General features: G+C 37.2%; 3 protein-coding genes and 1 pseudogene across 5 annotated transcripts in view; 1 reads left to right on the top strand and 3 right to left on the bottom strand.

The window, feature by feature from the left end:
- Positions 1–315: 315 nt before the first annotated feature.
- On the bottom strand, positions 316–4949 carry si:ch211-202h22.9 (uncharacterized protein LOC559480 homolog). Its single transcript, XM_051116230.1, has 5 exons — positions 4894–4949; positions 4542–4651; positions 2124–2207; positions 747–888; positions 316–663 (listed from the first exon to the last, which is right to left on the bottom strand). The coding sequence occupies exons 2-5, from the start codon at positions 4639–4641 to the stop codon at positions 558–560; spliced, it is 432 nt and encodes a 143-aa protein (XP_050972187.1). The 5' UTR covers positions 4642–4651; positions 4894–4949; the 3' UTR covers positions 316–557.
- Positions 4950–6240: 1291 nt separating this feature from the next.
- tekt4 (tektin 4) lies at positions 6241–9979 on the top strand. The gene is made up of 6 exons (XM_051115033.1): positions 6241–6863; positions 7119–7189; positions 8202–8345; positions 8527–8749; positions 8974–9128; positions 9206–9979. Exons 1-6 carry the CDS (start codon positions 6315–6317, stop codon positions 9417–9419), a joined length of 1356 nt encoding a protein of 451 aa, XP_050970990.1. The 5' UTR covers positions 6241–6314; the 3' UTR covers positions 9420–9979.
- A 1000-nt stretch (positions 9980–10979) lies between these two features.
- Positions 10980–20265, bottom strand: LOC127164753 (zinc finger protein 585A-like; annotated as a pseudogene).
- A 2310-nt stretch (positions 20266–22575) lies between these two features.
- Positions 22576–25201, bottom strand: part of LOC127164723 (gastrula zinc finger protein XlCGF8.2DB) — a 12310-nt gene continuing 9684 nt past the window's right edge. Inside the window, exons 1-2 of one of the 3 annotated variants that reach the window (XM_051108783.1) lie at positions 25047–25201; positions 22576–23892 (exon numbers count right to left, since the gene is read on the bottom strand). The exon at positions 25047–25201 is cut by the window's right edge and continues 87 nt beyond it. In XM_051108783.1, coding sequence (XP_050964740.1) covers positions 22922–23892; positions 25047–25140 — 1065 coding nt within the window. In that variant the 5' untranslated portion in view covers positions 25141–25201 and the 3' untranslated portion in view covers positions 22576–22921. Of the gene's footprint in view, positions 23893–25040 lie in introns of all 3 variants that reach the window. The other 2 variants (XM_051108768.1, XM_051108774.1) reach the window with 2 other exon arrangements.

Here is a 25201-nt window from a genome sequence, read left to right on the forward strand (position 1 = left end):
ATACTGCTTTTTTTATAGTCAGCTTTTGCAATAAAAACATGTGACTGTACTTTTATTTGCCTGTTACGTGTTTTATATTGCTCAGAAGTGGGTAGATTTAGGGTAGGGCTGGGGTTAGGTGCTTCAAAATATCTATGAAAGTATAAATGTATACAAAACTCTTTCTACTTTTACAAATGCATGCAAACCATTAAATGCGTCTTCATCTGACGCATAAGGCAAACAACAGAAAGCAATGGAGTACCCTAACCAAGCATCAATGTGAACTGGAAGAATATGTAAACATATACATTTTACATAACATTTATTTATTTTTATGTTTTTTTTTACAAAACAATAATTTGCAAATACAGGCTCAAAAAAACATACAAAAAAGATATCGCAATTAAAGGTAAGTAAATAGACTTTATAATATCGTCAATCACTCTGCATTGAATCGCTTTAAATGTTATACGTTTGTAATAAGATTTACAAAAAAAAAAAATTACTTCTGGGCAACTTCCTTCGAGTTCTCAGTATTTTGGTGGATCTTCATGTTCCCTGGCGCAGCATATGTGCTACATACGTTTGTAAATGCGGACGATGTTCTTGCAGTTCGGACAGGAGTGTTGCACATCCTGACACGAGTCCACACAGAACGGGATGCAACAACAGAGCCAGCACCTGAAAAATCACAGAAGACAAGCTCTAAATATCAGCAGTCTGTGAATTAAATATCAGTACATCAATAATCTGTTCATACTCACCCGAGGAGCACAAGGACTCCGCAGATTAACCAAGCAAGCAATCCACTGACATTTTCGGTTTGCGTGACGACGTCCGTCATGCAGTGAGGACAGATAATGCGGCCCGGCACATCAGTGAGACACGCGATCTGCGTCTGTGTAACTGCATGCGTACAAATGCAACTATTAAATGCAGAATGCATTTACATTTAGTTTTTTTTTTTTAGGATTCTTTCAGAAATATAAAGTTGAAAAAACAAACAAACAAAAAAAAAAAAAAAAACAACAACCCAGGCTCATTAGAAATACGTGCCTCTACATACATTTCTGCAACACGGTACCTTACTGCACGTTTCGCGGCAGTTTCAAGTGAAATGTCCAGAGAGTAGCGCTAAAACACACGTTCAGTACGTGGCACGTTTTTATTACGTTGGTACTGGCACATATTTATTATGTTGCTAGAGGTACATATTGCCGCTGTTCAGAATTTAGTTTCGCTAAAGGTTGATGCTCTGTCTTATTGGAAATATCCCCTACACCAAACCCAACCCTAAACCAAACTAATAATGTTAACAAATGCAAAACTGATTAAAAAAAGCATTTTTGTGATGCAGCCGTGCTATTTTATCTTCTTCATTCAGATTTAAACTTATTTGTCGCACAGTAGTTTCACGGGGTTTGAACCAGCACTTTTCATCACCCAAGTGCAACTCCGTATGTGACGATAACGTTCAAAAGTATCAATTTTCAAACCAGGCAGGATGTTAAAATTGTTTTAAAGCCATAATATGATATTCAGCAGTAGTAATCGTCTGAAAATTAGGCTTTATTAATCAAAACTCTGGGTAAATCATACTATGTGTGAAAAGGAATAAAAATTTTACTGCCTCTAGCGTTCATTTTTATTTTTTCAGGTTTGCAGAAATGTATATAGAGGCACGTATTTCCAATGAGCCAAGATGTTTTTCAAGTTGGGAAAAAAAACAGCATTTATTTAAAAACAGAAATCTTTAGTAACATTACAAATGTCTTTACTGTCAGTTTTGGTTAATTTAATGCATCCTTACTGAATGAAAGTAACCTACAAAAGTTAGAAAACATTATCAACATAAATCCTTTTCTGAATCATTTCATAAGTCCTTTTTAACTCCTTTTTTTAATTTTTCAGAATAAATTCAATAAAGTAACTTGGAATTATGATTGTCTGGTTATATATAGTCACACATGTCCTTTCTGCTGTGCTGCCTGATTAGTGGAACTCAGTCCAGGTTTGTTGGATCATTCGGTCAGCACGCCATGTTAATAACTACTAGTGTTTATTTAAATACAGTGATTACCAGAGTCTCATAGCATGAATAAAACATGGGAAATGATGGATCTTGTGTGCTGAACACTCACTTGCAGGGACTATCACGGGCTGGACAGTGACAGTTGTAGCCGCAAACCCATATGGAGGTGGTTGGTAAGGTACAGCTTGGGGACCTGCAAAAATGTCAAAGCACTGGTTGAAAACACTGAAACCTGCTGTAGTGGAGATATACTCTACCAGTCCGAAATTTTGGAATAATTAAGGTCAGAATAATTAAGGTCAGAACATCTTATCGCCATAATCTCCACCCACTGGCATTCAGTCGCTTAACGGCTGATTAATATGCAATGACGTTAGCCAATCATAACAGTGGCAGATTACTGGCAAGCTGTAAAGGACCCGCCCCTTAAAAAAGATCATTGTACTCAGCTCGCTGTAACGGGTAGACATGATTTGAAAACACAATGACAAAATCAGTAAAACACTATATATTTATCATTAAGATTCAAGGCTTGTGCTTCCACACTGTAAAATCTAATTAGTTGGGCTTACTTAAAAAAAGCATGCAAACCGATTGCCTTAAAAAAACTAAGTAAAGTGAAATAAGAATAGTATGTTGTAGTGACAAATGCTTAGTTAGTATAGTTTACTTACACGGGAGCTCTAGTAACTAAAAAAGAACTGTAGGGGGTACTTGATCATTTACTTTAGGCTTACACTTGACTTAGTATAGCTACTCACAGACTCCCAGAGTGCATTGCGGCATGAATAAATTATGCAATTGCTTTGTTTTACTGTTGTTGTTTTTATTTGCTAATTTTATTTACTGACTTGTGTCAGCAGTAACACAACAAAAGGAGAAAATAAAATAATATAATGGTTATTGTCACAATTAATAAAAATAAATAAAATTGAATTGTTACCATCGTTGTGATTCTCATGCTGAATGAGGACTCAGACTGAAGTTTGTGACTTGAGCACATTATCACAAATATTAAAGGACTGTCTCAACCCAATAAAGTTTCTCAAGGTGTTTATGAAGAACAATAAAATTGTAAAAGATCATTAATAAATATAAAAAATACATTAGCTGAAGAATTGGAAAGATTTAGTTAACTGAAACATCAGAATTTGAAGGTTACCTTCTAAAAGCAACCTACTTATTACTTTTCTTCCCTTGAAATCAAAAACTATGACTTCATGTTGCATTGCTGCATCAATAGGAAAAAAATTATAATAAAAAAAGCAAAGTTCCAAGTGCCCAACCAAACGGAACATTAATCGCTATAATGGTAAGTAAAAAAATAATAATAATAATAAAAAAATAAATAAAATAAGACACACCAACAACATTTTACAAAAATCAACATCAATTTATGAAGTCAGTTTATGTGATGTTCTCTCAAATATGTAGCTGTATTGAAACAACATTCAAGATGACTTTGGGAAATGAGTGAATGTAACTAGTGAAAAATAACTGCAGATTAACAATTGCCACCTCAAAAAAAATTGCTTTTCTTCTTTCTGTTGTTATTTTGCAAATTAGCAACATATTAGTGCACTGCTGCCTCTCACTGGTTTATTAATGTCATTGGTTTCTTTGTGGCTACTTGAATATTTTAAGTAAGCATCACTCAAAGTAGTAAGTAAACTGTTTTACTCGCTTGAAAGTAGCTGTAACTTAATAAAACCTAGTAAGTATAGCAACTAAGTAAAGATAACTAATTATATCTAAGTAAGGTAAACTATTGGATTTTACAGTGCACAGTGTGAAGGATTAACCAAACTCTTCCTGTTTTATTCACCACATATGTCAGCTGAAAGGAAATTTTGGCTTTCTTTTAAAAAAACTCTTTGCAATCTTTTTGTAGAACAAGGTTACTTGAATTTCAAGTTCTTCAGTTGCTGATTTAATTTACATGCTATATTATCTAGTCTTAAAGCTTTGGCTGATGGATGGACATTGTGAGTCTCTGCATTAAAATTTCCTGGTGTAATCTAAAATTCATTGTTCTGTGACTCGGAGATGGCCAGGTCCTGAAACCCAAACCATCTGTATTTGGAAAACATTACATTGTTATCTTTCTTCTGATAACTTTCTTTCTGACAACCATTCACTGGTGATCTACTGGTGAACAAGTGATGTAATGCCACATTTCTCCTAATATGTTCCCATGAACAAACAAACTCATCTACATCTTTTTGGATGAACTATTCCTTAAATAGAGCCAACAGTTTCATACACGATTTTACTGTGATCATAAAGTCTGTGTTTGTTTTACACAGCACATATGATGTCACGGATTGAAACATTGCACATTTCACTTCCTTAAAACACCTTCCATAAAACGGACAATAAATGTGCAGTTTCTCCATCAGAGACAACTGAATATTGGCTCAAATTTTGAGGTCGAGATTTGATAATTTTCACAAATATTTATTACATTCTGGTGTATAATCATCCTGTTCATTCTTATTAGTATGGCTCAAGTGGAAGATCAGCTGACCTGGTTGAGGTGGGTACGCTGCCTGTTGTACAGGGTAGTTTATGGGTGCCTGGCCCATCTGAGGATTGGAATAAGGAGGGGGTCTGTGGTCTTTGTCCATTTTCAAAAACCTGTGAATGCGAATACATGAAGACGAGGAATTGAAAAATAGATTTCTTTATATTCATCATTTAATTTTCTCTCTTTCCTAATCTTGTTCTACTAATTTTCCTATCGCTATAGTACCACAAACAACACTCACTGTATGTCATGATAGCAATGCAAAGCTGAATTACATATCCCTTCATGTACTTATCATATAACAACAGCAGAACCTTTAGTTTAATTAAAAAAGGTTTTTCACAACACGTACCTGTGAGTCCCTGTATGTGTTGCTTCTCCTCTGAATGTACAGCAGGATCTGGATGGCTAAGAGTGAGATCGAGAGGGCGTGGATCACATTTATAAGTGTGTCAATCGGAGAGGACAGAAGGCTACAGTCATAAATGTGGGCATAAAATTACAGGCGAGATAACAGTGACACTTACTGCGTAGACGGGGTCATTTTTACCTGACTAAAACACTTCAGTTTTCAGAAAAATTTTCCAAGACAATAATGTGAGGGAAAGTTATTATCAGTTTAACCAAGTTATTTTACCACTTGTTTACACACTTGCTGGAAATAATAGAGCAAATTTTGGCAGGCCGGCAGACAGACTTGTGGTTTAGATGGCACAGTTCTAAATCTTATCACTCAGCACGATCAAACCAGATGGCTATTATGGCTAATGATAAACTTGTGAAGACTTTGAATACATGTTTGGTCTTATTTTCTCATTGTAACACAACAGGGTGTTAATACTGTGTTTAAATAAGTAATAAATAGCCTGTTTGTGTTTCATATGCAGAAACTGTTTGGTTTATAATGTTGTAGTGTGTTCATACATACACTGCTTATATGTAGATTTGCTTGTGACTTTACTGCAGTTGCTCTCTTCCACTTCCTTTGGGTGATGTACACATAAATGCATTGTTATAGTTTGCTCTGTCAGTTCATACTCATTGCTCATAAAACTTTAATGAGATGACTCCACCATGGGAGTAAGTTTCCATTGCAGTGAAACAGCAGAGTGCTGTTCGATGCTATGCTGATACATATTGCCTCAATTTTGAGTCCAGCATTTCCTGGAATTAGTCAGTCATTAACCTTAGTGAAGCAAAATGATGTCAATTAAAACCCTGCTAGAAAGAGGACTGTAGAGAGGGGTCAGTGTACCATGTCACCCTTCACAGACCAACATGCAGTGCTAAAAATTGTTTTTCTGTGAGCATGGTTACTTGAAACCTCTCTTCTCCTAAAATATCTGATGTTTAGAACCTTTATTTTCCATGCATTTAAACTCTCACTGCTATGAACAGAATATAAAACGTGCATCAACTTCCATTAATCATATCTGAGGTTTTGGCATTTCCTTCGCTGATACTGTTATTATGCCAGGGAAATTATAAAATTTAGACTATTTTTGTTTGTTTGCTTTTTTGTTGGTCTAATAGCCTAGTTACGCTTATATTAAATGACAAATTCTGTAACCAAAGTCTGTAATTGAATAACTAGTTTCGAGCCAAAATAATCCAGAAAGGATGTTGGAAATTTGGAACGTGAAACTTTGGAACTCTGCCGTGCATAACGCGTCCTTAGCAACCGTCGGTATCCAGGCAACGAAATACAAACATTCGGCGACTTCAACCACTGCGGCAACTACAGGCTGCTAATACTTTAATGTGCACCTAAATATGATGTCATCCCAAATTTTAGTGTCTCGTCCCTATTTTGACACGCGGGTAGCGGCGCAGAATGGCTCGCAGCCGCCGCTCACAAACCCTGAGACCACCGTTAAAGAAAATGTGTACGCCGGTACATCCGCCGGTCTGGCCACGGCGGGCTACCGGAGCGCCAAATACACCCCGGAGGAGTGGTTCGCTAATAACTCTGCACTGTTAAACCGGGCCATCGCGGACCGGAATCACGCGGAGACGATTTGCCACGAGTCCAAGGCGCTGAAAACTGAGACCGATGCTGGGACTTTACGCACGCAGACCGCAGGCACCAAACACCTGGGAAATCGACTGCAGGACATCCACCGCTGGAGATCCGAGTTGGAGCAGCTCATCGAGCGGCTGATCGCGGAAACAGACCTGCTGACGGCCTCCAGGCGGCGCCTGGAAAAAGCGCTGGATGCCACCGAGGTTCCCTACGCCATCGCCACTGATAACCTCACCTGCAGAGAGAGACGCTTCGGACCGGATCTGGTGGAGGACCAAGTGGAAGAAGAACTTCTTAAGGTACAGAAAAGAACAACTGACGAAAGTCTTATTATTTTACTCTAGCTCTTCGCAAGGTGGACGCTTCTTATATTAAGAATATTATCTATTTTGTATTCTTTACTCATTAATAGAGAATAATAATAGGCCTATGTTTATATATATATATATATATATATAATAGTATTAGTAATTGTAGTAGCAATGAATAAGCTAGATACAAGTTCAGTGTGTCAAAACAGATCCTGTAACAATTTGTTGAAAATTTTCCAACAGGAAGTTGAGCTGATCAGAAGCATTCAAGCCTTACTGAAAAAAACTTTGGATCAAACTGTCAACCAGATAAGGCCAGTTATCCAAGTTATATCTCTCTCTTTAATTCTGCTCAAATTTTATATTGTAACAGTTCACATACACTGACAGTAAAAGTTTTTGAACAGTAAGATTTTTAATGTTTTTTAAAGAAGACTGCATTTATTTGATCCAAGCTACAGCAAAAACAGTAAAATGTTGAAATATTTTTACTATTTAAATAACTGCTTTCTGTTTGAATTTATTTTAAAATGTAATTTATTCCTGTGATTTCAAAGCTGAATTTTTAGCATCATTACTCCAGTCACATTGTAATATTCTGATTTGCTGCTCAGAAACATTTATTATTATGTTGAACACAGCTGCATAGATTTTTTTCAGGTTTCTTTGATGAATAGAAAGAAGAACAGCATTTTGATCAATTTAAAGCATTCTTGCTAAATAAAAGTATTGATTTCTAATTTATTTTCCCCCAAAATATATGTCTGCCGACTCCAGGCTTTTGAATGGTATAGTGTATATAGTAGATATGTTACAAAGGCTTTTTATTTCAGATAAATGCTGATCTTTGGATCTTTCTACTGATCAAAGAATCCTGAAAAAATGTACTCAACTGTTTTAAATATTTATAGTAATAATATTAAAAAATGTTTCTTGAACAGCAAATCAGCATATTAGAATGATTTCTGAAGGATCATGTGACACTGAAGACTGGAGTAATGATGCTAAAAATGTAGCTATTCAAATATAAGGCAGTTATTTTAAATAGTAAAATTATTTCAGCATTGTTCTGTTTTTGGTGTACTTTGGATTAAATAACAGCAGGCTTGGTGAGCAGTAGATACTTTTTTAAAAAAACATTAAAAATTTACTGTTCAGAAACTTTGGTTGTATATGTTTGTATCTCATGAAGCATTCATTAAAGCAATAGTACATCAGAAAAATGACATTTGGTCAGCATTTATTACTTTAAGTGTTCAGCACATAATTGAATGGGATTTTGGCTGGGTTGAACATTGAAGTCATAAACCTGTCTGTGTCTGCCAGGCTGAACCGGGAGGTGAAGCAGACTCTTGAGACAGACTGGTCTGATAAGCAGGAGGCCTACAGTCTGGACGACCAGTGTGGACGCTTTAACAACAGAAGCACCAACACACAGCGGCATCCTAGCTCAGCTGTGCTGCAGGACCAGTGCGTGCCAAACCTTGTACCTTACTTCAGCTCAGTTGGAGTGACACAGCTGTATTTTCATTCCACACACATTCAAGCAGTCTATGAAGAACACTTTTTGATGTTATTGGCTTTCTGACACCACCAGCACTTTTAGATCGCAGCTGTTGTGATACATCATCTCAAATGTGTTTCTCTGTAGGGTGTGCAATGAAGAGGTTTGGCGCAAGTTCACTCGGGATAACCTGCGGCTGGCGGAGAGAGAGGAGGTGGCGAGTCAGGCTTTGAGACGACTGATTGAGCGGGTCCTGCAGGAGACGACTGAGGACCTGCGGGCGCAATGTGCCGCTGTAGATCGGGCCTTCAACCAGCGCTGCATGGAACTGAGCCAAGCTAAAACACAGCTGGAGCTGCACCTGGCACAGGCAATACACACTTATATGAAACAAAAAACCAAGACATGTACACAAGGACTATAAAATCTGCAATTTTATATAAATAAACACAAAGCAACAGGGTAAAATTTTGAACACTATGAATATTTAAAGGAACAGTTCACATAAAAATGAACTTTTGATGAACTAATGATGGTGAGTGAATGCAAATTTTAATTTTAGGTGTCCTTTTCCCTATAATATGTCTGTAATAGATTTTGGAGAAGATCGGGGCTCAGGAGAGGAATATCACATACCTGCAGCAAGCCGTTTATGATAAAGAGGCTCCTCTCAGAGTGGCTCAATCTAGACTGCATTACCGAACCTTTAGACCCAACATGGAGCTCTGCCGAGACCAGCCTCAGCTCAGGTACTTGAACGCACATACAGTACATGTGCTTAGTCTCCCAACCTGCATAAACCCATCTGTTGTGTGTGTGTGTGTAGTTTGTTAGGTGAGACATCAGAGCTCAACAGTACAGTATCAGCGCTACAGGAGCAGCTGTATGAGGCACGCAAATCTTTGTCTGACCTGGAGGAAAGCAGACTGTCCCTGGAAAAAGACATCTCTTGCAAAACAAACTCCCTCCTCATTGACCGAGAGAAGTGCATGACGCACCGTACACGCTACCCCTCTGTCACAGTGCTGTCTGGATACTGACACAGTCGCCTAATATGCATTTCTTAACAGGAGGTCTGGATCCATAAGTGTGTGTGCATTATCTCAGTGTTTCTTTTGAATGCAGTGATTATGTTCTCTGGTTTTAAAGAAATGTTTTTGAAAAAAAAAAAAATGAAAAGCAAACATTCTAGTTTTAAATGATACATAATATACTGAAATGGCTTAGTGTGTACTGTTTATTTGTCATTTACATTGTTTTCTACATGCTGTATTATGAAATAAGTAAACTATCCTAAGTTTTTAGGCTTACACAAATTTACACTAAAGTGAGACCATTAAAAAATAAAAATTTCTATCCACATTTATTCACCCTTACATCCTTTCAAACTTATGTGATTTTCTATGCAGAATACATTCTGATTCTGAAGAATGTTTCAGTTGTTTTTGCCCTTACAATAAAAGTCAGCAAGGTCCAAAATAATGCTGGATACCATTGACTTTTATTCAGTTATGACAGTGTTAATGATTATTAAAAATGTAAATATACATATAAAACTGTTATTACTGTATTATTGTTAAGTCAGTCTTCATAAGTCATTAATATATAATTAAATATTTCTAAAAGTGAACTCAATGAAGTGGCATTTGTGGAAAGACAACTGGTATCAGTGTGGTAAGACTACTTTTAGCCCAAACTAGAAAGCACTTTCTCTGTTTAAATTAAAAAAATCTTACTGCAGGGCTTATTCAGGTTACATGAGAAACATAATTTCATCAGTCCATGTTTACAAAGTATAGGGTTAATACAGTGAGCCCTTTTGAATTATCACTGGAGGAAATAAAAAATGGATTTGTATCACTTTGAAAGATATTTAGAGTGATGTCGTTCTACTACTTAATTTTTTCGATGCTAGGAAGTAATATATTTCAAATAACCCTTGTATGAACAATACGAACTCTAATTAATTATTTTATATGTCAGTCAAAAAGCCTTACCCGCTTTTCTTCACCAAAACACACTGTAAACTATAAGGAGTGATTTCCCGGTTCAATGTATGTCAACTTATGCTAGTGTTCACTTTAGCAAACTTGTCAAAGCAAAAAACAGCTTTTCATATCAACAGTAGCGCGATTATGAAAGCGACGCGGCCATGTTGGTTCGACGTCAGTTTCGCTCAATGTAAAACAAGTGTTCTAGTTCCGTGCCGCCAGTTTCGCGCCACTTTTTAAATATCGCGCCGGAGGCTTTTAAACACGGTGTTTAAATTTAACCAGCTACTACAGCAGACGTAACTTACATCAACCTAAAGTTATAGCGCAACCAACAGTACATTTTGAGGGGAAAATGTCTAATGACACTAAATATTTTTCTCTATAAGACCATATAAAGTCAATTTCATTTAGGAAGATCCCATTCAGGGAGTTTTCTCTCAGTGCAGGACGCAAAAAAGCCAAATCCATTTAATTTACAAATGGCAGTGACCACTTTTACAAAAAGGTGGACAGTGTAGAGATATTGGTAAATAAGTTTGTGAAATGTATATGTGTCATTGAAAATACTGTACCACAATGTAAAAGTATAGTTTTAATTTGCCTTGCACAGATTATTGAATCTAAAATACACAAGGTTAAATACAGCATCAGAAAAAACATAAAAAGTATCAATAGAAATAAAATATATAAAATATATAAGACAATATACAAAAAATAAATAAATATACAGTGAAACAAAGCAGAAATTACTCAACTGCAGTACAGCACCTAATTTAGGTATACTCTGACTGTAACAAATGCTATGCTAAATTCTATTTACAATGTGTTTTTATCATACATCCATTGGTCTCTTAGCAGTTCTGCCCTCCTAATCATTTAAATCAGGGGTGCTCAACCCTGGTCCTGGAGATCAACTTTCCTGCAGAGTTCAGCTCCAACCCTACCAAACACACCTGAACCAGCTAATGAGGATCTCAAGGAGCACTTGATAATTACAGACAGGTGTGTTTGATTAAGTTTGGAACTAAACTCTGCAGGAAAGTCAATATTCAGGAACAGGGTTGGGCACCCCTGACTAATCACTCTCCTCCGATAGCTGGTGTCCTAGTATACTACGACGGACTTTGCACAGGTGGCAGTAGAGGAGATTCCTTCACTCTGTCTGAAGGTTTCTCTCCAGTGTGAATTCTCATGTGACTCTGAAGGCTTTGTTTTACAGTGAAACTCTTTCCACATTCACAGCAGATGAAAGGCTTCTCTCCAGTGTGAAGTCTCTTGTGACTTTGAAGGTGTCCTTGTTGCATGAAGCTCTTTCCACACTCAGAGCAGGCAAACGGCTTCTCTCCAGTGTGAATTCTCTTGTGTCTCTCAAGGCCTTGTTTCACTGTGAAACTCATTGTACAATAAGGGCAGGCGAAAGGCTTCTCTCCAGTGTGAATTTTCATGTGCCTCTCAAGGGTAATGTTCATTGTGAAACTCTTTCCACATACAGAGCAGACGAAAGGCTTCTCTCCAGTGTGAATTCTCATGTGGTTGTGAAGGTGTCCTTGCTGCATGAAACGTTTTCCACACTCAGAGCAGGTGAAATTCTTCTCTCCAATGTGAATTCTCATGTGTCTCTTAAGGCCTTGTTTAACTGTGAAATTCTTTCCACACTCAGAGCAGGCGAAAGATTTAACTCTAGTGTGAATGGTTATGTGACTTACAAGTTGTACTTGTTCTGTGAAGCTCTTTCCACACTGAGGGCAGATGAAAGGCTTCTCTTCCGTGTGAATGCTCATGTGTCTTCTAAGGTTTCTGTTCACCGTGAAACTCTTTCCACACTCAGAGCAGGTGAAAGGCTTCTCTCCAGTGTGAATTCCCATGTGACTTTCAAGGTGTCCTTCTTCCATGAAACTCTTTCCACATTGGGAACAGGCGAATGGTTTCTCCGCGGTGTGAATTCTCAGATGTCTCTTAAGGCTCCTGCTCACTGTAAAACACTTTCCACACTCAGAACAGGTGAATGGTTTCTCTCCAGTGTGAATTCTCATATGAATGTTAAGCTTTTGTTTCTCGATGAAGCTTATCCCACACTCAGAGCAGCTGAATGGCTTTTCTCCAGTGTGAATTCTCATGTGCCTCTCGAGGCCGTGTTTCAGTGGGAAACTCTTCATACAGTACGGGCAGATGAAAGGCTTGTCTCCAGTATGAACGCTCATGTGAATCTGAAGTTGTCCTTGTTGAATGAAACTCTTTCCACACTGAAAGCAGCTGAAAGGCTTCTCTCCAGTGTGAATTCTCATGTGACTGTCAAGGGTACTCTTCACTGTGAAGCACTTTCCACATTGCGAGCAAGAAAAAGGTTTCTCTCCAGTGTGAATTCTCATGTGACATTTCAACTGTCCTTGTTGTGTGAAACTCTTTCCACATTGAGGGCAAGTGAACGGCTTCTCCCCAGTATGAATTCTCGTGTGGATTATAAGTTGTCGTTGTTCCATGAAACTGTTTCCACACTCAGAGCAGGTGTAAGGTTTCTTTCCAGTGTGAATTCGCATGTGATTCTCAAGGTGTTGTTTCACTGTGTAACGCTTCGCGCACTGGGTACATCCAAAAGGTTTCTCTCCAGTGTGAATGCTCATGTGTCTCTTAAGGCTCCTGTTTACTCGAAAACTCTTTCCACATTGAGGGCAGCTGAAAGGTTTCTCTCCAGTGTGAATTCTCATATGAATTTTAAGCTTTTGTCTCTCTATGAAACTCATCCCACACTCCGAGCAGGTAAAAGGCTTATCGCCAGTGTGAATTCTCATATGTCTCTCAAGGCTTTGTTTAAATGTGAAGCTCTTTCCACACCGAGGGCAGGTGAAAGGTTGTTCTCCAGTGTGATTGCGCATGTGAATGTTAAGCTTTTGTTTCTCTACAAAACTCATCCCACACTCGGAGCAGGAAAAAGGTTTCTCCCCAGTGTGAATTCTGATGTGTCTCTCAAGGCTTTGTTTAAATATGAAACTCTTTCCACACTGAGGGCAGATGAACGGCTTCTCTCCAGTGTGAATGTTTATGTGCTGCTTAGGGTTATCTTGTTGAATGAAGTGCATCTCATACTGATGGCATTTGACAGAGTCTTCTTTCAGTTCCGAAAGATCTAAAATAAACATTAAAAGATCAATCTCAAAAATCAATTAATGGACAATAAAGTTTGAGACATTAATAGTTGTATAGTAATAGACAGTAATAAATATGCACCCCAAAAACAAAGTAACATAAAGAGAATAAATATGTATAGCTTTTGCATAGTTTGTGAACAGACTGTTCTGTTGAACCAGATCTTTCACTTAATTAGACTAGATCTTGGGATGGGCATGGGTACTCAAGTAACTGAAGTAAGAAACTCTTTTAAATTGTTATTACATAACTTGTTGCAGAGGACTATTTGTATACTATAATGCATAGGCAGGATTATTAAATCATTTCAGCTCAAATCAGTATTTCATATGCATCTGCATATTTTTATGGTGAACAGCTGGAGCTGTGTAATAAAAAGGATAACACACAATTAGTCAATCAACGTACTTTTTACACAAATAATTGCTTGGGATGCCATATTCAACAAAAATACATTTTAAAAAGTATGTTTCTATAATTTTATTGATAATGTAATGTAATAATATAATAATAAATAATGTTGAATATGGTGTTATAATATTGCTAGAATGTTCCCCAGTTTCTCTGACCTGTTGTCGGCGTTCTTGAATTCAGTGCTCTTCACATAGAGGGAGGCATCTAGCATTAAATATATATTGGAACTTCTTCTTGTTAAAACACACTTTTAAAACTGAGCATTATGTGACACTGAATGATACTTGACAAGATTTGGAAAAAATGGTCCAATTTACCTGATTTTGCCCATTTCTCATGAGACTTCTCATTGGTTAATTTTACCAGCAAGAATGAATAATAAAATTATCTAATCTAAAAATCACGTTTTCTAAGGCACTGTGCTTCCCTGGTTAAAAAATTAGACCATTATTTTTAAAATATAGCTGGTCTATATATTCCGAGCTATTGCGGACATTTACACATCTGGAGTAACAACCTTTCCAATTCTGCACTAATCCTTTGATGCTCGTCACTTTTAAATGGTCACGATCAACAATGGACAGATTAACATAATCTCTCAATTTATCTGATTCTTTGTAAGTGACAAATAACCAACTTACACTGCCTTTTGTTCTTGCAATCTTGCATAGGTGACGACTGGCAGGTTTGCTTCTGCGCATCTGGTGACTCTGTGGTCTGATTGTTTTCATGCTGCTCCATCTTTATCACCAGGAAATGTTCGATGCCGCTTATTTCATCAGTCTCCATCAGTCAGGTTTCATTAACTTTATTTTCTCATAGATTCTGTGCAACCAAAAGCGATTTGGTTTAAAACTCATTGATTTGGCTTTCTTTTTAAATAAGCGTCCATACGTATACGAAGCGGTGGTTCGGTGCGCATATCAAACTGCTCAGGTCACGTGATTTCAGCACCGAAGCCTCGTTGCGTCACATACTGGTCCGAGACGATTTGACATTTTGATGGTTCACCGCTAGGGGGCGATGGTCTGCTGAACCAGCCCTTCAATCTGTAAAAGATCTCTGGTTAGGGGTGTCCAGTCCTGTTTCTGGAAATCTACCTAACTTCAGAGTTCCAGAGCCAACCCTAAACGAACACAGCTAAATGTAATTATCAAGTGCTTCTGAAGATCTTTATTAACTGGTTTAGGTGTGTTTGATTAGCGTTGGAGCTGAACTTTACAGGAAGGTAGATCTCTAGAAACAGTATTGGGACCTCTGCTTTAGATTAACACATGAACCAGTGTCTTATATGTTTTATCTCGGTTCAGTTTTAGAATTTAAAATGTAATGCAGGTTTTTTTTTTCAGGATTGGAGCTAAACTCTGCAGGGACACTGGCCCTTCAGGATCAAGGTTCTCCACCCCTGGTGTAAACATATGTATGCATAATGGGAAAAAGTTTGTACATGTTCTGTGGTTTTATTGCATTTACGTTGTGTTGACCAGCAGGAACCGCCAGTGTAGGTGTTTTGAGCACTTAATCCATAAATTTCTTGTCTCAGTGCTTATGAATGAGTCTTGAGTCTGAGTGTGTAGTTATACAGCAAAGCAAGACAAAATGCCAACGCAAATTCAAAGTATAAAACTGGATATGAGAGTTAAACTTATTAGTATATGAACAGAAATCTATATTTTTAATTAAAAAAAGCCAAAATGGTTAATGGCTGTTACATTTTTAATGTAGAGGCCTATGTCTTTCAATGTATTTTTTTGAAGTTACCATTTTAAAGCAATGTAAAAATGCATGAACAGGTTCTCTCTCCAGTGTGAATTACCATGTGCCGCTCAAAGACTTGCCTGCTCCATGAAATGCATCCCACATTGATTGCAAGTGGCAGAATCTTCCTTCAATTTCTTCTTATCTAAAATGAACATTTCAGGAGTGTCCAAGTGATTGTGTTGCCTTCGACTTGTATTAGATTTATATGAATCTCTTTATGTTTGAAGCAGCAAAGTTTTGGATGAATATACTTTTAAGTTGAGAGAGAAAAAAAATCTCAAGTTTTCATTAAAAATCTTTAAAATGTCTTTCAAAGATTAACCGAACTCTGATGGGTTTAAAACTACAAAAGAGAGAATAACTGATCACGAATGTTCTTTTTATTTATTTATTTATTTAGTATTTTAGCATTTTTGTCAAATAATTTTTAAATACAGCCTAGTTTTTCTGACATAGACCTAACTACTGCAGACATTTGTACATCTGGAGTAACCACATCTGTACGCATAAATAATTTGACGCACATAGCTTTTCATTAGTAACTATCAACAGAATTAACTGATATTTTGTAAGTGACACATAACCAGCTTACACTGTTTTATTATTCTGCTCTTGTCTAGGTGAGATGGCAGATTTTCGTCTTTACATCTGATTGTTTTATTCCATAGATCGCTCAATCAGTCACGTTTGATTCTGTCTATCTTGAAATTTAAACGATATTACCAAAATGTATTTGGTTTAAAATAAGCTTAGGGTGCAATGAAGCTTCGAAACGTTTATGAATCTTCTGCTTCAAATCAGTGGTTCATAGCGCGAATCAAACTGGCCAAGTCACGGGGTTTCGTTACGTCACTGGTTTGAAACATTTCGAATTTTTAATGGTTCACCGCTAGAGGCCGCTGATCTGGTGAACCATGTCTAATACGGCTTGCATTATAACGGTTCAGTTTAGGTTTGATTTTAATATGCAAACACCTGCGTGTAAAGGGAAAAATAGTGAGTGTATTCAATGTAACTCTAATCCTTCACAAAACCCTACAACTATACTACATAATTAAATAATTAAAGAACATAAATTACACATTTAACATATTTAACACGTATTTAATGATTTGTATATTATATATTGCAGATACAGTAAATCGTTTGCGGTTGATTTGTACAATGGCTTATACATGTTTGGGCTATTTGAATATTCTGACTAAAACTTCTATATGTGGGTACAGTACCAAAAACAAGAGAATAGAAATTTCCATCAAGTAATTTATATCAGTGGCTTACAAAGCTACGTTTTCCAACCGCCTTGGCGTGACACAGCTAATGTATGTTGAAATTCAAATTGAAAAGTCTGTAACGGTCATTCGCAGACGGAAGGACTCTGAGGTCAATTTAAGCATTATAAATCGATTTTTATTAATCATATTCCCAATCTGCCATTACATTTCACGCTGGATTTCTGTATTCTTGTTGTATTTTGCGTATTTTTTTTAAACCCTCCCTTATGATATTATAGTTCTTTGAGCCCCGCTTTTATAAATTGGTATAGAACGCGTTTAGATTAAAATAGTAAACTGTCATGCTCGTTGTTATATTTTGCCAACAAATACAATAACTCAATTTGTTTAATATCAATTATTGCATACATTAATGTAGGCTGCATTTCATTTAAAAAAAAGTATAAATATAAATATTTTGATTGTAGTATAATGCTTCAAGCATGAGAGTGCAAGGTAAGACATGTAGTATTTGACAACAGTTTTATTATATAAATGTTTCATAATATAAAGTCACCATGAAATCAAAATTGACAATTACTATTTTGTATGGAATAATGCAGTGTATATTATCCATGCACATCATCACAAAATCAAGTCCTGCCCTGCCTTTTTGGTACAAATGAACAATAGAAACATTTTCTTGTTCGGCTTGCATCTGTCGGGCTAGTTTGTTTGGTGTTTTCCACACGTCAGCTCTGGTAAGGCTCACGCTGGTAGTTCTTTGAAGTTGGCTTGCTGTGTCCTGACAAAATTTTCCAGTTGGTTTCATATCAGTCCTGGTCTCCTAATCAAACAAATTGAGTTCATCACTCTACTTTGATAGCTGGTGGATGTTCTGGTACGCTATGACTGTCATCACTTACTTTGGATGGATGCTGGTCACAAGTGACAGTAGAGATTCCCCCCACTCTATCAATAACCTTCTCTCCAGTGTGAATTCTCATGTGACGTGTAAGATGTCCATGTTGCGTGAAGCTCTTCGCACACTGAGGGCAGGTGAAGGGCTTAACTCCAGTGTGAGTTCTCTTGTGACTCTCAAGGCTTTGTTTGACCGTGAAACTCTTTCCACACTCAGAGCAGGTGAAAGGCTTTTCTCCGGTGTGAAGTCTCATGTGACTCTCAAGGCTTTGCTTGACTGTAAAAGTCTTTGAACACACAGAGCAGGTGAAAGGCTTTGTTCCAGTGTGAATGCTCATGTGACTCTCAAGGCTTTGCTTGACTATGAAACTCTTTCCACACTGGGAGCAGGAAAAAGGCTTCACTCCAGTGTGAACTCTCATGTGACTGTCAAGATTATGTTTAATTGTAAAACTCTTTCCACACTGAGAGCAGGAAAACGGTTTCTCTCCAGTGTGAATTCTCATGTGAATGTCGAGGTTTTGTCTTTTTGTAAAACTTTTTCCACACTTAGAGCAGACGAAAGGCCTCTCTCCCTGTGTGGTTTCTCATGTGATAACTAAGCTTATGTTTATCCGTGAAACCCTTTCCGCACTCGGAGCAGGTGAAAGGCCTCTCTCCAGTGTGAATGGTCATGTGACTCTCAAGGCTTTGTTTGACTGTGAATCTCTTTCCACACTGAGAGCAGGAAAAAGGCTTCACTCCAGTGTGAACTCTCATGTGAATCTCAAGGTTACGTTTTATGGTAAAACTCTTTCCACACTGAGAGCAGGAAAATGGTCTCTCTCCAGTGTGAATTCTCATGTGAATCTCAAGCTGTTGTTTTATTGTGTAACTCTTGCCACATTCAGGGCAAATGAAAGGCTTCTCTCCAGTGTGAGTCCACGTGTGACGTTTAAGACTTTGTTGTTGTGTGAAGCTCATCCCACAGATGGAGCAGGTGAAAGGTTTGTCTCCAATGTGAACGTTCATGTGACTTTTAAGACAGTGTTTTGTTGTGAAACATTTTCCACATTCAGGGCAGATGAACGGCTTGTCTCCAGTGTGATCTCTCATGTGACTTTCAAGGCTTTGTAGCAATTTATAACTCTTCCCGCATTGAGGACAGGTGAAAGGCTTCTCACCACTGTGCGTTTTCATGTGGCGTTTAAGGTGTCCTTGTGTTATGAAGCTCTTTTCACACTCAGAGCAGGTGAAAGGTTTCTCTCCAATGTGAATTCTAATGTGACTTTTAAGGCTTTGTTTCGACGTGAAACTACTGTCACACTGAGGGCAAGTGAAAGGTTTCTCTCCGGTGTGACTTCTCATGTGACTTTTAATCTGACCTTGTTGCGTGAAACACTTTCCACACTCCGGGCAACTGAAAGGTTTCTCTCCAGTGTGAATTCTAAAATGAGCCTCAAGTCTGTGTTTCACTGCAAAACTCTTTCCACATTCAGGGCAGATGAAAGGCCTCTCTTCAGTGTGAATTCTCATGTGCTGCTCAAGACTCGCTTGCTCAAAGAAAAACATCCCACATTCATGGCAAGTGGTATAATCTTCTTTCAGTTCATTCAGATCTAAAATAAACATTAAAAGATCGATGTCAAAAATCAGTTAAAAAAAGGAGATATTTTGAGCCATAGTTATAGTTGTGCCACTCACACAAGATTATATATATATATATATTTGAATAAAGTTCAGTTTTGATATCGTCCTATGGATTTATTTGTTGAGTAGCCAAAGTTGTGTAATAAACAGGGTAATATACATTCATGAATAAAAGGATTTTGTATTATTGCATAATTGGTAAAAGGATGATAAAGTGTTTAATGAGAGCAATGTTGGATTGATTATGCACATTTCAAGTTCAACTTGCTCCAACTACAAACACTTTTTTCAACAAATAATTCTGCCATAATTAACATAAAAATATTGTTTAAAAAACCTCTAACCTTTTTTTACCTAACCTCACGTGATCTCAGTGATCAAATAGTCTAGAAAATACCTCCTCCCCCTCCCCACACATGCAAAAAACGCACAAAAACCATATCTCCTGTATGCATAAATCATTTAGCGCACGCTGGTTTTCATTAGTAACGATTAACGATGAACAGAATGAACAGATTCTTTGTAAGTGACACATAATTAACTTACCCTCTGTTTCATTCTTCTCCTCTTGTCTGGGTGAGGACGGGCAGATTTGCGGCTTCACATCTGGTGATTCTGCGGTTTGATTGTTGTCATACTGTTCCATCTTTATCACCAGGAAATGTTCGATCCGTTTATTCCAAAGGTCGATCAATCAGTCACGTTTGATTCAGGCGATTCTGTAACAGAGATTAGATAATCACAAATAAATGCATTTGGTTTAAAACAAGCCTGGCGTTTATGCAGTTATGATCTCCATAAAGCTTCGAAACGCTTACGAATCTTTTGCTTTGATTCAGTGGATCAGAGCACGAATCAATCTGAAGTCACGTGGTATCAGCAAGCGAAGCTTCATATACGTCACTGGCTCGAAACGTTTTGAAGTTTCGATGGTTCGCCGCTAGAGGCCGCTGATTTCGGGTCAGCTGTATAATGTGGAATCAGTTTTAATGACAAACACACGCATGAATAATGGAAAATTGACATACTTCATACTTAATTGTTTTCAATAATTTGTAGATTTTACTTTAATGAAAACATCAGTAATTATTTTCTATAAGTTGTCAGGCAACGCTTTACAATACAGGTGCACAAATATGCATTAATTCATGCTTAATGCACAGATAATCATGAGTTAATGTATAATTCATTATGAACTAAACCATTTATTAATAATTATTACATCGGGATCTACTAAACATTCTATATGATTCATAGATTAAGTAATAAATTGTTATTAGTTAAATGTGCCATAATGTATTCGTTCTCTAATAACATTATATTAACTAATGATGTAAATTCATATGTTAATTACCAGTGGTCAAAGCTATGCACTTCAGCTTCCAGTTTTCTGCTTTAATTAATAATTATCTAATGATTTCCTGACACAGCTCGCTCAACCCGTACCTGACCAGAATCCTGTTTTTAGGTTTGTTAGAGAAAGTTATAAATTGTATCACCAAAACATCGAACAAACCCTGTGGTTGACAACTAGAGCCTCGATTTGGTATAATACTAAATTTAATATAGATAGGAAGCCCTTCTGCTGGACACAGTGGGCCAATAAAGGGATATGTTTCTTGCAACCATTAAAAATGGCCCTGACCCACCAACGGATATACAGTACATCTTTACCACAATTAGTCATAAAAAAAAGGAGGTTGTTCAGCTTTCTATGCCTTAATCAGAGATGCCAATGCACCTAATTTAAGTGGACTTAAAGTGGCATGGGAAAGAGATCTGGGGGAAACAATCAAGGATGAAATCTGGAAGCAGGTTGTATCCAAATGGCATACCTGTGTTTGTGAAATTCAGTCCGAACTGATAAACTATAATTTTTTTAACAGCAGGATGGCTAGACTTAAATTAAGAGATGATGACCTCTGCTGGCGATGTAAAACTGATACTGGTACTATGGTTCATGTGTTGTATGAATGTGATAAGGTTAAAGAACTGTGGGAAAAGATTGTACATTTTGTTAATAACACTTTCAGCCTAACACTACACAAGAACCCTGCTCTCTGTATGTTGGGGATTTTACCAGAAGATGCGTGCCTCTCCCGGCAACAAAGGCAATGGTGCCATCTAGCTATGGTTTCTGGATGTAGAGTCATTCTGAGACATTTGAAATCTGTTACGCCCTCCTCATTTAATGAATGGCTAGAACTCATGTCCAATATTGCCAGCTATGAAGGTGTGATATTTAGAGCCTCAGGATGCCTTGATGTGTATATGAAAGTATGGGGTTCTTTTCTTGCATTGATTGAGAAAATGGTATATGGTATATGGAAATGGTATAAAAAGTATAAAAAAAAAATAAAATGTATACTATTAGTTGTATATAATAAGTAATAAGTTATATAATAAGTTATTAAGGAATTAATACATTATGACACTTAGATTACTTAATCTAAGAATCACATAGAACGTTCATTTGTTGCTGATGCAGTAATTATTATTAAATGGTTATGTTCTTCATGAGTTATATATTAACTCATGATTATCTCTTCATTAGTTAAGCATGAATTAATGCATATTTGTGCATTGGGCTTGTGTATTGTAAAGTGTTACCAGTTGTCATTATAGCTTACACGTTTGCACGTATAGCACGTTTGGGCTGTTGGTTGCATTGACTACATCTTAACCAAAAGTTGTCGCCAGCTAATAACATTTTCATCCTCAAAATATCTGTTTTATTAAACTATTTTACATTACAGCCTTTTACACTGCATGCTAATCACTAATAATCTTCTATTTGTGCTTGTGACTGGATTGTTTGGCTTTGATGTCTATGTGATTATTTTTGCTTCTTTACAGTTGGACAATGAGATATTTGTTCAGGGACATTGCTTGCTAATTCTGAGAAATGTGTGAAATACTATGGCATGACACCAAGATACTTTACCAGATTATCACTGAATGAAAGAGATAAATGATCAACTCATTTTAGTAGGTGATTGTTTGGTTCACTCACTCACTCTGGAAATATCAAATTATTTGTCTCATATCCAAAGTTATTCAAACTATTATCAAAATGTTCTGCAGCTAAGACCAAGAGGCAGGGAATGTAGTGACAAGAAATGAGTTTATTGTTTTAAATGTATTAAAAAACATTGGTAATTTAAAGCTGCATCTGAACTGTGTTTAAGCACAAACACATGAATGTTCTGATAACAAGCAAAGTTGATGCAAATTTGTTTAAATTGACCTGAAAGGGAGACCTCTTGAAATCAGTAACAGTTACGGCACAGATGAATTCTTTGAACAATGTAACATTATACAGAAATAAATAACATAGGACTCAATCATATCTAAAAACCGACAACATTACTACACTGTGACTGCTGTCACTTCATTACAGTAGATGCCTACACTGTCAAAAGGCTTACATTAAACATTAAACTTTTGTTTCACTTTAAATTCTTTCTACAGTGGCAACAGGTGAAAAAGTTCCTGTGAAGTGTGACGTCTCATGTGAATATTAAGTTTTTGTTTCATTATGAAACTCTTTCCACACTCAGAGCAGGTGAAAGGCTTCTCTCCAGTGTGGATTCTCTCATGCCTCTCTAGGCTTTGTTTCTCTGCAAAACTCTTTCCACATTCAGAGCAAGTGAAAGGCTTTTCTCCAGAGTGAATTCTTGTGTGTCTCTCAAGGCTTTGTTTCACTGCGAAACTCCTTCCACATTGAAGGCAGATGAAAGGCTTCTCTCCAGTGTGACTTCTCCTGTGTATCTCAAGGCTCTGTTTCACTGTGAAACCCTTTCCGCATTCAGTGCAGGTGAAAGGTTTCTCTCCAGTGTGAATTGTCACATGCCTCTCAAGTGTTTGTTTCACTACGAAACTCTTTCCACATTGAGGGCAGGTGAAAGGCTTGTCTCCGGTGTGAAGTCTGATGTGATACTCAAAGTTTTTTTTCACTGCGAATCCCTTTCCACACTGAGGGCAAGTGAAAGGCTTCTCTCCCGTGTGAATTCTCACATGATTCTCTAAGTTTTGTTTTACTGCGAAACACTTTCCACACTCAGAGCAGGTAAAAGGCTTCTCTCCAGTGTGAATCCTCATGTGAAGCCTGAGGACTGTTCGTTCTGTGAAGCTCTTTCCACACTCAGAGCAGGAGAACGGTTTCTCGCCAGTGTGAACTCTCATGTGTCTATTAAGGGCACCGTGCGCTGTAAAACCCCTTTCACATTCAGAACAGGTAAAAGGCCTCTCTCCGGTGTGTATTCTCATGTGAATCCCAAGATCACGGTTCATTCTGAAACTTTTTCCACAATGAGGGCAGATGAACAGCTTGTCTCCAGTGTGAATGCTCATGTGCCGTTTAAGACTTCCTCGATGAATGAGAAACATCCCACATTGATGGCAAGTGACAGAATCCTCTTTCAGTTTCTTCCGATCTAAAATGAACATCAAAAGATCTATGTCAAAAATCAATAATAGCCAAAGTAACAGATCCACTCTAATAGTGTTTTCATGATGTGTCATCAGTCAGCCATATTGGTGGCACTGAATGTAATCAATGCCACTGAAATGAACAAAACTTGCATATTTTGTTGATTATTGCTGCTGAAAATGGTCAGGTATTGTCATGTATTGGGATGTACTAATCGGTCGGATTGGGAAAAACATTTGAAATACTACAGACTGGCAAAAGTTATAACAAACCAAGGAGAAAAGTGCAAAAACACTGTCTAATGAACAAAAGGTGTTTGTGGTTGGCCAAACTGAACCAGGATTTCCAGGGCAAGAATCTTGACAATAATTGAGTTTGTTCTTATCATACCTGTCAGGTAGGTAAAATATTAGGCTAATATCTTAATTATTACTGCTCCTATGTATCTTTACAACCTATTAACTTTAGTTTGTCAAAATAATGCGCACTTTCCTGCTTACCAAGTTCTTCTCTATGTGATTTAGCGGCTTCCACACTTTTTTTCAGTGCTTTAGACAGCATAAATTAGCAGAACAACATATTTAGTAGTGCATTAACTGTGCAATCCATGCTGTTGTTTACATCAGAGTATCTCCAGTATGGCCGCGCATCCGGGTAAATGACCAAATCGTAACATAAGTGCAAATCCTCTATAATAGAGAGGACATTGTTGTATTTCCAGTGTTTACTGAGGTGACAGTAGAAGTTACAAACACAAAGACAATAAACACAAAATCATATTTCTAAAATCCAAGTCGTGTACAATGTGTGTCAGGATTGTATAAAGATACCACAACTGGAGCGTTACCATAAACTACACATGTAAAACGATCACGTTTTATAGTGTTTTAAGAAATAATGCATATATTTAACCAAGTTTGTTGTGGATTTTGCACTTTTGAAACAACCTCAACCTCTGTGGATCGTTGTGAGGACTATTCTCATGCTTACAACAATTACATCATCGAATAATATCATATTATTTTGATATGATTCTTATGTGATATGAACGAGATACAGCATGATGCACGACTATTATGCTATTGCATACAGAGTAAGGTTGAAGAGAATATCTTGTCTAACATAAAACTTTGCAAGTGACAACCAACTTACACTGACTTTTATTCTTCTGCTCTTGCCTAGGTGAGCACTGGCAGGTATTCGTCTTCACATCTGGTGTGTCTTTGCTCTGATTGTTTTCACGCTGTTCCATCTTTATCACAAGAAAACATTCAATCCCGTTTATTTCACAGATCACTCCATCAGTCAGTTTG

The sequence above is a fragment of the Labeo rohita genome, chromosome 1 (assembly GCF_022985175.1).
Source record: "Labeo rohita strain BAU-BD-2019 chromosome 1, IGBB_LRoh.1.0, whole genome shotgun sequence".
NCBI classification, from domain to species: Eukaryota; Metazoa; Chordata; class Actinopteri; order Cypriniformes; family Cyprinidae; genus Labeo; species Labeo rohita.

Bases quoted from the DNA above. Each gene is read 5' to 3' on its own strand.
- si:ch211-202h22.9 (XM_051116230.1), bottom strand. From the start codon at position 4,641: ATGGACAAAGACCACAGACCCCCTCCTTATTCCAATCCTCAGATGGGC. The intron at 2,208-4,541 runs GTCAGCTGATCT...ACATTTTTGCAG, and splicing joins AGCGTACCCACCTCAACCAG to GTCCCCAAGCTGTACCTTAC. The intron at 889-2,123 runs GTGAGTGTTCAG...GTACGCATGCAG, and splicing joins GCCCGTGATAGTCCCTGCAA to TTACACAGACGCAGATCGCG.
- tekt4 (XM_051115033.1), top strand. From the start codon at position 6,315: ATGATGTCATCCCAAATTTTAGTGTCTCGTCCCTATTTTGACACGCGG. The intron at 6,864-7,118 runs GTACAGAAAAGA...ATTTTCCAACAG, and splicing joins TGGAAGAAGAACTTCTTAAG to GAAGTTGAGCTGATCAGAAG. The intron at 8,750-8,973 runs GCAATACACACT...TGTCTGTAATAG, and splicing joins TGGAGCTGCACCTGGCACAG to ATTTTGGAGAAGATCGGGGC.